Here is a 14,350-nt window from a genome sequence, read left to right on the forward strand (position 1 = left end):
TTTTAGGATGGCTGGGAACTCCAAACCACAACAGCCATAATTTACAGATGCGCTGAGTGTTTCCCCAGGCAGACCTGTTCAAACACGCCCTGCTGTCTGCCTGCCTGCCACCCCGAAGCCCAAAGACACAGTGAAAACCCGACCTGGATGTCCTGGATCACAACGGCCAGCAAAAGCACTTGTGCCATTTCTGTTCTCTTGCTTCAGACCAGCCAGCAGCACAAAGGGGCACCGTGCACAATTTCACTCTGATATAGCTTTGTAGTTGAAAGTGACATCTGTTAATCGGTAAATTGTCAAAAAACAATTAAGTAGTTGCACCAGCAAGCGTAGGCTGCAAAAGAACAAGTGAAGAAAAGAGACAACGTTTCGGAAGAAGGCTCCACAGCCGAAATGTCAGTATTTGAATCACTTCAGAATCACTCATTTCTCTCAGGAGGATTGTGAAAATGGGAGTTTTTCTCTTTTTTTGACTATCAGCCCATGAGCAAATTAATCATTTGTTGACTTGTTTTTTAGAATGAAGCACACTGAATGATTTCCGCTTTGATATTTCTCATGAGAGTGTGTGTTGCAAAAACTGCATCATGGCTGGCATTGAGGAAAACTTCACACGCTCAACTTTAACTCCCAGGGAGCACCACGACTGCAGAAGAACACTCTCATGGAAGCAGTTCTCTGCTTGTATTCATCCACACTTGGCAACACAACGAGGAGAAAGACAACACACCGCTGTGTCTGAGTCTCACCTGGGACATCGATTAATCTCTTGTATACATTCAAGAAGGCAGCCTCTGCTTCTTTGCTTCTTTTGCTCAAGGCGTCAATCTGAAAAGAAGAAACAAAAGAACGAACATAAGGATTTTAACAAAAAAGAAGAGGCCATTGAGCTATGTATGCATGTGTGATTCTCATTAGTTAACAGATACAAGAGCCTCATACTGGCACTTCCTGAAGGATCCTAGGAAATCTTCAACGACAATTACAAAACATCATCAAGCTTGTTCCTTTTTTTTTAAAGAACTGACTCCTGTTCTAAATATATTTGCTCACAACTTCTGGATGTGTCTTATATTCTCATTTTGCTACTGAAAACTGAAATCTGTTGGGTCCACTTAATATCCCCTGCTCAGGATGACAGAGATTTAGTTTAATTCAAGGCAGCGATGTCCTTTTCATATCAAGGTGACCTGAACTACAATATACAAGGAGCAGTTGTGTCTGCAAATGTCTCAAAATGCTCAAATTAGTAGTCTGAGCTAATGCAGGCAACACAGAAGAGATGGCTGATTACCAATTAGAAAGAGTGTGCAGAGAGTGTGCAGTCGCCTTCTGTCTCCCATCTCCAAAACTTCAGGAGAAACATTCAGAAGTCTCTTTAAACACTTTTTCAAAATACAGCTAATTGTTTGCTAACGAGCTGATTCAACATTTAAGTGCAGTGATGATTACAGCAGATGGAGGAAAATTTGTGAATGGATCACAGCAGATGGATAAACAGACGCTGACGGAGAGTTGCTGCTGGTCCTTCAGAAACAAATGAACACAAAAATGGGGGAAGTGTAAGACACTGTGAGCCCAGGCCTCAGACATGAGTGACACCAAAAGCACACGTTTCAAGCTGAAATTACCCTCCACGATTACATATGCCGTGGGGGTGATTACACATTAATACAACTGCAACAGTTCGCCAAAAGTTTATTATAGCCAACTCAAATCACTTCGCCACACTCATTATTAATTAATGGGCAAATTATTTAACTGCTTTCTCCAGTAGCTTCGCCGGTACTTCGATAAAGAAACCATGAGCAGAAGCCAGGAGTTATTCGATCAACACAAGCCATGACAGTGCTGCACCAGTGGCAGCAGCCGAACAGACCATTAAAGCTTGTCACTCATTGTGTAAGATAATTAAAATATCATATACAATGAGGGTCCATGCCCAACATTGCGGCCTCATACCACTGGAGCTATGGGTTTACTACCAGACCTGGAATGCCGTCTGCCCGGAGTCTGTATGTTCTCCCTGCATTTGTGTGGGCTTCTTCCAGGTGCTCTGGTTTCCTCCCACAGTCCAAAGACATATTGGTAGGTTAACAGGATTCTGGTAAAGTGTGTCTGTTTGTGCCCGTGTGTGCCCTGTGATGGACTAATGTCCTGTCCACATTGCTTCCTGCCTTGCATCCACTGCTTGCCAGGATAGGCTCCAGCTCACCCGCGACAGTACTGGATGAAACAGCTAGAGGACGGATGGATGGATGGATGGATAGGTGTCCTGGTACCTGGTAATTTATTATCAAAAATAACAACCTGCGTTGGGTTAAACAGCTGTGGGTGTCTGGCCTGAAGGCACCTAAAAAGATCCTTTTCCTGCACAGGTGCATGCGTTAAGCTCCTGCAGTTTACACATAACAATTCGTTATACATCTTGCAATACAAGTCAAAGTCAAGGAGCTCTTTTGGGAGGACATCAGTTTGCACATGACTTTCTGCTGAAAGTGCCGTACAGTAGGGACATTCGCTGCTCCACTTGGATATGTCAACAGGATGCAGTTGGACTCTTCAGCCCCTCTCTCAGACAAAAAGACACACCAGTTCCTCCCCTTCCTTCCATCAGACACTTCCCTGTGTAAAATTCCCAGCTAAGTTCAGATACGTACATATAATTACTATTACTATATCATGCACACACAACGTCCAAAACATAAAACAGACACTAATGTATTTGTTGTTTCTATATACAAATCTATAGAAACAAGCAAATCTGAGAGTGACGATATGTTTCTATAGGATGAACAAGTCAACAGCCTACCGCTCTAGTCCCTCACTAGTGCTCACATATAGCTTCTCATCTTTTCTTAAAGAACACCAGTGCATTTACTGTATACTAAACTAGCCGAATGGTTGAATATGCCCATATAACACCAGAAGAAGAGCCATCATGATAGTTGGATTGATTTCAGAAAACTTTCTGTGCATCTTCATCAAGGTTAGTTTAGTACAGAATCAGTAATGCTCATATTCTTATCAAATCAGTTAAGAGAAGTAACTTCATACTCAAAATGTACAGAATAGTGCTCCCTTGAAAAACACTTGTTTCAATTACAGTTCACATCCATGGGGTGGCAGTGTCTGCTCAATGTCAATGATCGGGTGAGTAAAATATTTAAAAAGCTAATGGATTTCAATCAATTATATTTTGAAATATTGAATTTAGGGTTGAATATTCTCTAGTCCCTCATTAAAAGCTATTAAATCCTTAAAGAATGTACAGTAGTGCTCTCCTGAGCATCTGTCATAAAGAATGTGTATCGGGCTTACAATTAATTGTTTTGAAAATTTTCATGCAAGTATAATCTTCACATAAAATCTCTGAACAGATAGGAATCTTGCCACAGGGCAAGAGTGATACAGTGATCTGACCCAATACAGCAGCAGGACATCTCTCCAGTTACAGCTGCAAAGCTTTATGTGAATGACATCCAATTTTTTCATCCTTTTTTAATTCTAATCCTTTTACACATTTCTCAAAAAGAAAAAAAAAACTTATAAAAATTCCTAGTCTTTAAAATGTCAACCAACTCCCAGTTAGACCTGATTTATGGTTTAGGGCAGTTGCCACTGTAAATACGCTATATGTAAGAGTCACTTTTCACTCCTGTGGGAAAGAAATTAAATCTTTTCATATGTTTTTGCCGGAAAACATCTGGATCTAACTAGGCAAGGCCAAGTTCCTCCTTCACATATGCAGCAATTAAAGCCCTGGTTTACTGGGCAGAGATCAGCCAAAAACACGACAATCTCTTCAACAGCAGAAGAGTTTTTAAGTGGTTTTCTTTAGGTTAGAAGAACAGGTTGTAATCTGTATGGCCTGTAGAAGACTGCAGGGGAAAGGAAAACTCACTCCAATAATAATTATACTGAATAGCTACTGATCTCATAGTCTGCTTACACTATAATTTTGCCATGCTTCACATTTAAATTGTTCTGAAACAACTGTCCACAGCACTGGCGTGTGTTGGCCTTACACAACACCCTGACACCCCACCAAAACTGTGCAGCACTCAGCGCTCACACAAAGGGATCATATAAATAAAGAAGGTTTCAGGAAAACATGCCTGAAACGAAAAATGAAAGTGCAGAGGCCATCAACCAAAGTCAGCATAGCACAAGTTCACGCATGTAATAATAATAATCATTGCTTACACTTATACAGCACTTTTCTGGACTCTCCACTCAAAGCGCTTTACAGGTAATGGGGATCCCCTCCACCACCACCAGTGTGCAGCCCCACCTGGATGATGCTCCAGTCCTCTCACACACAGCAGCTCTCAGTGATGAAGCCAGTTCAGAGAGGGGGGTTATTAGGAGGCTATGATTGGTAAGGGCCAATGGGCCAGGACGCCGGGGTTACACCCCTACTCTTCTCGAGAAATACAATGGGTAACACAACCTTTCCCAGGTTTTTCCCAGGAGGTCTCCCATCCAGGTACTGACCAGGCTCACACCTGCTGAGCTCCTGTGGGCTGCCAGTGGGGAGTTGCAGGGTGATATGGCTGCTGGCTATAAAATATGTAGAGTAGAGCCATGTCAGATTTTCCCAGCTGCAGACTCTTAAATAAATCAACAACAGGTGCTATAGTGATATAGTGACTCTGGTTCCTCATTTTTGAAGAAAAGTTATAAATACATACTGACACTAAAATAAAACTGAGTGTGTTGAGCTTCTGCATTATAAGCACAATTAAGACAAAACTGCAGACTATATACAGTATGGAACAGATTTGCTAAGCAATGCGAATCTTGTTTTTCTTTCCACCTCTGTAGACCGCACAGCACTGGTAACACTGAGGACTGCACTAACTGGCTGCCACTTCATCGCAGGGCTACCAGTGGTCAGCATGCGGCCGGGGCTGACCTGAGCTGATCTCAGTGCTTCTAACCAGGTTTTCAGCCAAGGGATAAGCAATCTGGGAATGGGGAGGGATTAGAGGCTTTTCAGACTTCTTTAAAGGAGGGAATTACACCCTCTGGTGCATGGAAGACAAAAATCCCGCAATCGCAGCACAGCAGCGGATCAGACGTGTCCCGGACAGGACTTGGCCAGGGTCTGAACTCTATAGGAACAGTAGTGTGTTAACACAGCTTTAGTAGTAACTAAGAATTAATTAAAGGGGAAGGTATCCTTATTAACCCACTGATCTTGGTGTGCTCAGCTGCACTAGAAAACCAAGGTCAAATTCATTTGAAGGCAAGTTACATGATCCTACCTATTATCTGTGTCCTAAAGAAGGAACAAACTGCTCCTTTTGGCAGAGGGGTGGATTGTAATAACACAGTCTGCCATGGTCTTGGGTGACCAGACACCACATATTTTAAGACTCTCTCTTCTGCTGGAAAAGGTCCCATTCACACCTCTGCAGTATTTATGACATTCCCATTTCCAAATTTAGAGGCTCAAGTGAGCAAATTAAGCCACAGAGAAGCACGGCTCCTTTCTCTGTGATCATCAGTGAACGTGTGTCCAGCTACCAAACGCAGGCGGGCATGTGAGGGAGAGCTGGCAGCTGGCCAAGGACCGGCACCACTGGCAGGACTGACGCAGACACCAGCCTCTGTCTGTTGTGGGTCCACTCAACAGTCTGCTCATTCGCCAAGACAGGCCTCCTTACAAATGAAAGTCACAAAAATGATGACAGGATCTCCCCAGGCCTTCTCCCGACCAGTACCTTCTCCCCTGTTCCTGACTGCTGCTTCACTGCAGTACAGGACCGGCACAACCAGTGTTTATTCGCGCCAATCTCTTGTATTAGTAGAAACGAAGGTTTTGAAACGGGAATCTTCTGTGAATCAGCTGCGAGTCCCCTGTGCTTCAATCATTAGTGCCTACGCTGAACCTAGGACCCCGCCTGCCTTTCCAGCCCTTGCGAAGACCAAGGGAGAATTTCACAGTAAGTTAAGTGAAAGAAGTCCACTTACGTAACTGCCAACTCACGGTAAATGAATAAAAATAGAATTGACCATATAACACTGAAACATGAGCCCTGCCACCTTTAACTCCATATACAGTATATATGAAATACCTTGAAATTCCAAAGGAGGGTAACTCAAGATACGACACCAGCCAGTTTCCCCCCTCTTACTCAACAGTCTCTGAGCAAGATGTTTCTGCTACTTGGCAATTGTGTTCAGACCATCAAACGTGTCTTTCAGCACAAGTCAGAAACCTGCCATGATTGAAGCCTCACGACTCGGAGGACGCGACACTTCTGCCTCCTGCAAGTATGAGGTCGAAGCGCTCCGATGCAGAGAACAGCTTAACTGATGTCAGAACGGTTAGGCAGTCTTAAACGCCTTCCACATCTGTTTCAGTGGGATTATTTAGTTAAGCCCCAGTAAAAACTACATTTTAGAAGCAAATGTTTTTTAAGCACACAACCAATTTTATTAGCGCGAGTTAGAAATTTCCCCCTTTTTTCATTTTTGTTAACTCTCCAGTGCATAAGTAAACACACTTTTTTTTATTGCGTTATTAATAAAAACAACAAAGGTCCCAGGCAAAGGGCCGAACCCCTCATGCCGAATCGAGCTGGGACCACTGCAGCCCGGGCAGCACTAAGGCAATGGCTGAATTCCTCACCAGGGAGGAAGAGGGCGGCTGCCCACATTTCCAAGGATGGCAAATATTTGTGGGGAGGGGCTGCAGCCTCATCCTGTGTGGGAGCCCCTGAAGAGGCTCACCGAGGTGGGCGAAGAGAGAAGGAGCACACGTCCAGGGAGGGGGGCCAGGCCTCGGGCCGAGCGGCGCTGTCGGTCTCGCTGCGCGGAAGTGCCGCTTCTCTCTCTCTCTCGCCACAGAGACCCGCTCCCGGCGCGCGTCACTGCGCTCCCCATTGCGCTCTCATTTCCTGACAGGAAAAGAAGCGCTGGCGCACTTGGCAAATCGAAAAACAGCTCTGCAGCGCTTGGCTGTTTTTTCCTACCCTGGAGGACTTTCTTCGTTTTGTAGCGCGGCTGCTATTCTACTGTTCAAAGCGCCGCACAATAGCAAGACAGAAAACAACAGGCAAAGAAGATAATATAACACAAATATAAAAAGGATGAGCATAAAACCACCCACATCACTGTATTTACCTTCTGACTGCTGTAATACAGGACGTCAGCGACAGCGAAGGTGGGAAAGTTTAACAATGAGCTACAGTAAGACAACGTCAATGTACCACGTTTATAGGGATATCATAGGGTGGTACAATGAGGAAGGAAGTGCAAAACAAAACAATTGCTAAAATCATTCAGTAATTCTGGTGCAGACGTCTGTCCAGATCGCAGCTCTTCAGCTGCCCTGGTTGAGGGGAAGCAATATTTGCTCCCCGACCACGAACAAAAGCTTGAGAAACCAGAGAAAGTGCATGGAAGAGACCTGGTGGGCTTCTGCCGGCATCATGTAACATGCTGGCATCAGCAGGCACTCGGTTCATCCTCCAGCTAACACGACGGCTCCACCAATCCCTTTTCAGAATCACGCGGCTGAGCTGATTGCAAGATTTCCAAAAAGCAGTCAACCAGAAACCTGCATCGGGATTTCTGACCATATCTGAGTAGGTGGCTTTCAAAGGTTCATGTACCCATTGTTACAGAGAGTGATTCGGTGAAGTGCTTCAGGTTTAAGAATCATGTTAACGGCCACAGAACCTCGAAGCCTTAGCAGCTAAGGGTGCAGAAGAGTCGGGGGTTGAGCATCAAACTGACAATTATTAACTGGGTGCACAGAAAGGGAAAACTGGGACCTCAAAATAGCTCTGACATTCTGGGAATGAAAACATTCCTAATATCTATGATCAGTTAAGAATGTAATGACTTTAGCAGTAAAAATAAATTTCTTGGCATGAGACAATTTAGACTTCATGCAGGTCGAGAATGATTTCAGGCCAATGACCATGACTTTAACCAGAACATAAATCCTGGAATTTTGGACTAAATTTAAGACTATATCAGGCCTGGCATATTTAAAATCCAAGTCATTTAAATAGAATGTTTTACTCAGTCGATAGCAGGGCAGACCACATGAACATAGAATTCAGACCGCAGAGAACCGTAATGGAGCAGACAAACCATAATTTTGCTTTGAAAGGTGTCTGGGGAGTCAGCACTCATTTCTTTAACTTCATAAAACTTGCATACTCGTAGCCTTGCAGCGCTGCATTTAAATGAATACATTAAGATGTTTGAGCAGCCTGTTACAATGAAAGCCTGGCCACATCAACAGCTGAAAGAAACTGTTTTATAGGACAGAGAGGTTATTTTTAGAGGTCTTCAGAGCTCAAAAGCCGGCATTATTTTTCTTTTATTAAATCCCATCCGTACTTGGTCTCTTACGAGGGATTTCCTGCTTGGAGTTCTATATATAGCATTTTAGAGCAAGAGTGCTTTTGCTGATAAGAGCAACTGACCAATCATTGACTCATGACACACACTAGCTCGTTGTGCTTTATATAGCTCTCGTTATTAAGGTCCTAGGAGACCACACAACAGAGCAAAGAATGGATCATTTCAGGTCTTTATCTGAAAATGAGGTTTGAGCTCACTACCTGGTAATTGAGTGTTTCAGTTCTTCACTGCAGAGCATTATAAGTGCAAAAGCAAAAGAAGGCGTTGGTATCTCAAATCCATAGGAACGATGTGTTTTTAGTAAGAACATAATCAGACCATTTTAAAAAGCTTAAAAAATTTAGCTTCACTTTTTGAGGCACTGCAGACGTGCAATGTTTTCTTTTAACTGAAAGGTGAGAAAATGTTTCAGCACTGCATTTCATTAGTGTTCAGAAGAAATAAGAACTCAGGGGATTTAAAGTCGGAGCAGAGAATTGATTTTACACCTGATCCAGGAGCATGGAGTGGTCAATTAATGACCAACACGTTAGAATGGGTACACCTGGGCTCTTGAAAAGAGCCTGGAAATATCTATGACACCTTAAGTATTGTAAGGTTAGAGTCCACTGTTACATAACTCCGAGAATGACACTAGAATTACTGAGGTAAAAACAAATGCTAATTGAGTACTGCACAGGACAGATAGTTGGGGACTTGCTTTTTGCCGATAAAAGAACTTTGTTAACAGAGAGGCCAGACAGAAGAGCCATCTGAATGAGTGAGAACCATCTATGATTCAATAGTAATGAGTACAAATCATTCCACTAAAGAAAAAACAAACTCTAAAATGACAGATGAATATTCAAAAAGGCTCTTCAGATGTATAGAATAAAAACATTTTGACTTACATTTTAATGCAAAGCTAGTTTAATGATGTTCTAACTTTTGTCTTTTCTTAATTTCCGCTAATTCAGTTTATTTTCATTCAAATTCAATGTCTTCTTCTTTGCATCTTTTTTCCTACACATCCAGTCCGGAACATCTCTTCATCTGCTTTCGTCTCGGCACGCAGTGCAACTCTGGTCCTGCACAGGGAGGACGAGGAAGAGCAGACAGTCTCCCCACGACCTGCCCACTCATCCTCCGGCACAGAGGAACCACTCAGCTCTCACAGACGTCCCCGCTGCCACCCACAAAGTGACAGGGGCACAGGAGAGCTGAGAGACTAATCCAGGCCCTAATGCCCTGGTGCTCCACACGAGCTCCAGTCAGCCCCACACCTGTGAACGGCCTGCAGTCTCTGCACACGGGCTGGACTCACTCATCTCCCATCCCTACAGACTTGAATTTTATTAGGAGTACAGTACTTTGCCACCAACAATATTTTCTCTGCTCGACTTTTTTGCAGTGCCTAACTTTACCCCCTTAAAAATACCTCATAATCCTCTATAAATACGGACATCCTCTGGCCCGTCTTTCTTGGTAGAGAAACAGAAGCTACAAAGGTGATGCTCTTTCTGGCTCCATTTCTATGGGTTGGTCAGAAAGGCAGTGTATTCTGTTGGAAAGTGTTATGCACTCAGGGAAGACCATATAAGAGTTAGACAGTTGTTCACTGATTTTTTACAAAAGGAGCAAAAGGCTGACTCTTACAGGCATCATGTGTCTTAAAGGAATTTAACTGCCATTTTTACCCAAACAATAATATCAGAAAATCCAAGAAAATGTACACGACGAAGCCTGGGTTGTTCTTGAATTCAGCTCAAGGGAGGTGACCGAGAGATGTGGTGGAAGAGACTAGAAGATTCTGGGCAAACGGCCTTTCAAGGAGGCTGCAAATTCAAACTCTCTGCGTCACCTTGGGAAAATAACCGAACTCTTCATGCGCTGCTTGGAGCAGACTGGGCGATAGCTCTTCACGCTCTTGGATAAAGCTCCTGCTACATTAATAATTTGTTATTACTATGACACTACTACTCAAACTGCTGCTGGGTCACACTTGGGAGCAGACGTGAAGGGCCGTGCGCACGGAGGAAAGGGAGGAAGGTGTGCAGGTAAGTGACTCCCTGGGTATTCACAAGAGAGCCCACCGCAGCACAGACGCACCTTACTCCTGCAGAAAGACACATGCAACACACCCGTGCTCATCTCCGTTCACAACTGGCACATTAGAGAAACTAGATGCATGCAATTACACTGAAGCACACAGCTCGTCCTCCTCTGAGACTTGTGCTGTAATCCTCTGGATCTGCGAGCAATACAGAGTTTGGCTTCCCCTCCTGTTTGTTCATTTCCTCCACAGGGGAACAGTTATATCTAGCACGCTCACCAGGAGAGCAGCTGAAACAACACGCCAAGACCTGCCACCTCACATCACCCTGGTATCCCAAGAACATAAGAAAAGTTACAAACAAAAGGAGGCCATTCAGCACATCTGTTTGGTAGTTAGTGGCTAATATATCCAAGAACAGAATCCCGCTGCTGACTGGGAGAAGCCAGGGAACAGGCTTCAGTGACATGGCTGGGTATCCTGTTCCCTACTCCCATAAACCTATGTGTTAGGTCCCCCTCAACCAACAAATCACCCACCTATCACACGCAAACTGTCCAAAACCTGCCTGTGCACACAGCCAAAAGTTTCTCCTAGCACAGTTCGTGAAGGTCATCACTACTGACCCAGCTACAAAAAGCCTGTAGGGGTTTCAGATAAGAAGTTGCAAGAACGTGTGTTTTTTCAATGGAGACATAATCAAAACCTTATCAGATTTACAAAATTCTTGGAACAAGAGAGGAACCGGTTGTTGACTTGTAAAGCTGAAGAAACTTTGATACAGTCGTTCCCATTGTAAGTTTAAAGGAGAAGGTCACAGTAGAATACATATAATAAATGCAGCAAGATTCTAGTTTTATACCAAACCCTGTTTTCTGCACTTCTAAATCCTTCCACTGATCTTGAGGAAATCAGGAAGCAGGGCTTATATTTATCACTAATACATTATTATTGTATCAATGGTGTGTAATTTTCATGTACACCACCATGAAAGGTCAGACAGAAGAAACGGTTTAATAACTAAAGTGGAAAAGACAATAGACTGCCAACCATTCTCTGCTTTATAATAAACAAACCCAAGCTGCGCATGAGAGAAAACCAAGGGACGACGCTAACATTTTAGCCCTTTTAAAATGTAGATATTAGGAATGTAAAGTGCTACAACAAGCCTCTTTTTTAAATATGCAAGTGGTCCTGCCTCCTTCCAAAATTCGACATAACACAATAAACTTGGTTAGGATGAGAGACTGTGTTTTTAATTGGTATTCAGGCAATGAGTCTGAATGAAAGCAAATCAATATTCAATCCCTTGGTATTTCTTAGTACTGCTCTAATAAAATTAATATTAACATCCAGTTTTAACCGAAGGTACTATATTAAAAATGAAAATTCATTCAAAAGCAAAAAAATACAAAACACCCACAGCCCCCCATCTCTGGTCTTGAGTGAGGGCAAACTTGTAAAATCACCGGCAAAATTACAGAACTTGAAAACAAACGTTACTCTCAGTACAACACTAGACCATAACAGTCTCCTCCTGGCTGGCGGCTGGCGGCTGCTGTCACTTCCGATTGTTCTGGGTCACACATCTACCCCAGAACAGGCAACAGAAAAGCCCTCAGGAGCTCTGGGCCCAATTTCCCTTCACCATGCACTCCCCCAGACTGTCTGAGCTTCAACTGGCTGCTTCACTCAGATCGTTGCGGTGAGGAGCGGCAGAGCTGCAAGGTGCTACAGTGATATAACCGATAAAGAAGGGGAGCAGCAAACCCAGGCATGTGCAATGTGACACTGGGGTTCAATAAAAACATGGATCCGTCTTCAGTGTTCGGACTAAAGTTCTCATCAGCTCCAGTTTGGCATGTTTTTAACGGATGCAATTTAAAGAGCTCCGGGACGTCAGGGACGGCTCCAGTGGGAGAGGAATCGGGAGAGCACTCTCCAGGAGAGTGGGCAGCTAGCCCCCTGTCGCACTGCTCCAGTCTGGCCAGGGCAGCCGAGACACTGCCAGGAAGGAGGGGGCAAGGGGGCACATTAGCAGCCAACAGCTCAAAAGAGAAGAATCAGAAATATATGAAACTATTTTTTTACACCCACAAATTCTGGAACCATTCAATATTATTCATCTTAGTTCAAATCTACAACCCTTGTCCCAGCGCGGGAGAGATGAAAGACGACACCAGGGCTGAGTGGCTGGGGGCAGCGTCTGCTCCTGGGCAGCAGGCTGTGGAAACACTGGATAAGCCCCAGCAGCACTTATCCAGGTGTGCACCAGGCCTTGAGAAACCCTGGAATCCCAAAACTAATCCCAGGTCAGCCTTCCAGAACTGAGGGAAGACTTGCATGCATTTTCCTCAGAAGACAGAAGACGACACTCACCTCTGCTTGGAAGCTCTTCAGTAACGGAGCTACCTGCTTGCGCAGATCCTGCAGATAAAAAGCACACACAGAGTCACTGTCCATACTGGGATTATCCCTTGTAATTAATCTTTAATCATGCAGTGTATTAAGTCTTTTATTTATTTCAATCAGATTTATCATTTAATTCCTCCACATTAGAGCAGAACACCTTCTTCAACTGAGACTATAGACTGTGGAATATTTGCTCAAAACATTAAAAAAACAAGTGATTTTAATCCGTTAAAAACTCAGTGTAGAGACTTGTCTGAGACAGAACATTTGCCAGGGCATCACCTTCTTATGATCTGTGAACATCTCTACAAAAGACAGCATCTGATTAAAGACATTATTTTACATCCATATTCCAATTATCTTCCATTGCAGTCTTGGCTGTTACCTTCCAACCCCTCAAAAACAGTTACAAAAAGCTCTGTGGCAGTGTAGGGAAAGCCAGCATAAAGAGCCCCAGTACAACAAGTCTTACAAATATCCCATAATCATCAATTTACCCAGCTTGGTAATGCCAAGTTTTTTTTTTTATCAAACTATCATGCTACTTGCTAAGCTGAATCCTTGGTGTATCATTCTTAAACAATGTTTTCAGTGTCACGTCAATGCAATTACCTTTCACACTGGAGACTTAAAGGATTGCAAAATCATATTTGATGGATATGTTCCGATAAAAAAACAAAACAACTTAAAATAACTATTTTTATAGACTGTACCTAAGGGACAGTATTAACTCCAGAGCTGCAAAGTGACTAATGCTATATGACAAACTCTTTCCATTGAAGGCGGACCAATACTTTGCCTGCGAATGGCAATGTGGTCACTGAGTTTTAATCACAGTGAAAGCTACCAAAGCTTATGGACATCTCAAACGTCTGTCCTCCCAAGTGCAGAAGCCACTGAGGCCAGACGCTGTCGCTTCCCACGCTGTGCAAACTCTGAGAAAACCGCTCTCCTGTTATTTGAGCTCTGATTTGCAGATATAAAAACCACAGCAGCAAACGAAGATCTTCTTTATTAAAGCAATTAAGGTGTAGAAATAGGTACCAAAAAGATACATCCATCAATTTCCTCACTGCTTTATCAACTACAGGGTGACTGAGGAGTTGGAGCCTTTCCCAGCATGGGGCAGGACACACACTGGACAGGATGACAGTCCACTACAGGGCAAGCACAGCCACAGAAGAAGACACACACTTATACCACGGACAGTTTTCCCAGAAGCCAATAATCTACCAGTATGTGTTTGGACTGGGAGGAGACCAACGTGAACACAGGGAGAACTTACTAATTCTACACTGACAGCTCACCGTTTCCGAACTGAACCTTAGCGCTGCCATGATGCATTGCCAACCCCCGTGCCACTCCAAACAGATTCAAAGATGATCAAATAGTGTGCAAAAAAAGGAGGATCAAAAATAATTATTTTTAGGTGACCTAAAAGATGGCTCTGCTGTGGATCCAGCAGTGCCTCAGATGTGTCATAAACTGGGGACAAAGGACTGCTGAGATTCTAACAGA

General features: G+C 43.6%; 1 protein-coding gene across 5 annotated transcripts in view; it reads right to left on the minus strand.

Annotated features, from left to right (window-relative positions):
- cux1a (cut-like homeobox 1a) overlaps positions 1 to 14,350 on the minus strand; it is a 170,322-nt gene that overhangs the window by 88,736 nt on the left and 67,236 nt on the right. For all 5 annotated transcript variants that reach the window (XM_069184474.1, XM_069184473.1, XM_069184476.1 and 2 more), the window contains exons 3-4: positions 12,800 to 12,847; positions 750 to 828 (exon numbers count right to left, since the gene is read on the minus strand). In XM_069184474.1, coding sequence (XP_069040575.1) covers positions 750 to 828; positions 12,800 to 12,847 — 127 coding nt within the window. The remainder of the gene's footprint in view (positions 1 to 749; positions 829 to 12,799; positions 12,848 to 14,350) is intronic.

The sequence above is a fragment of the Lepisosteus oculatus genome, chromosome 26 (assembly GCF_040954835.1).
Source record: "Lepisosteus oculatus isolate fLepOcu1 chromosome 26, fLepOcu1.hap2, whole genome shotgun sequence".
In the NCBI taxonomy this organism is placed as follows: Eukaryota; Metazoa; Chordata; class Actinopteri; order Semionotiformes; family Lepisosteidae; genus Lepisosteus; species Lepisosteus oculatus.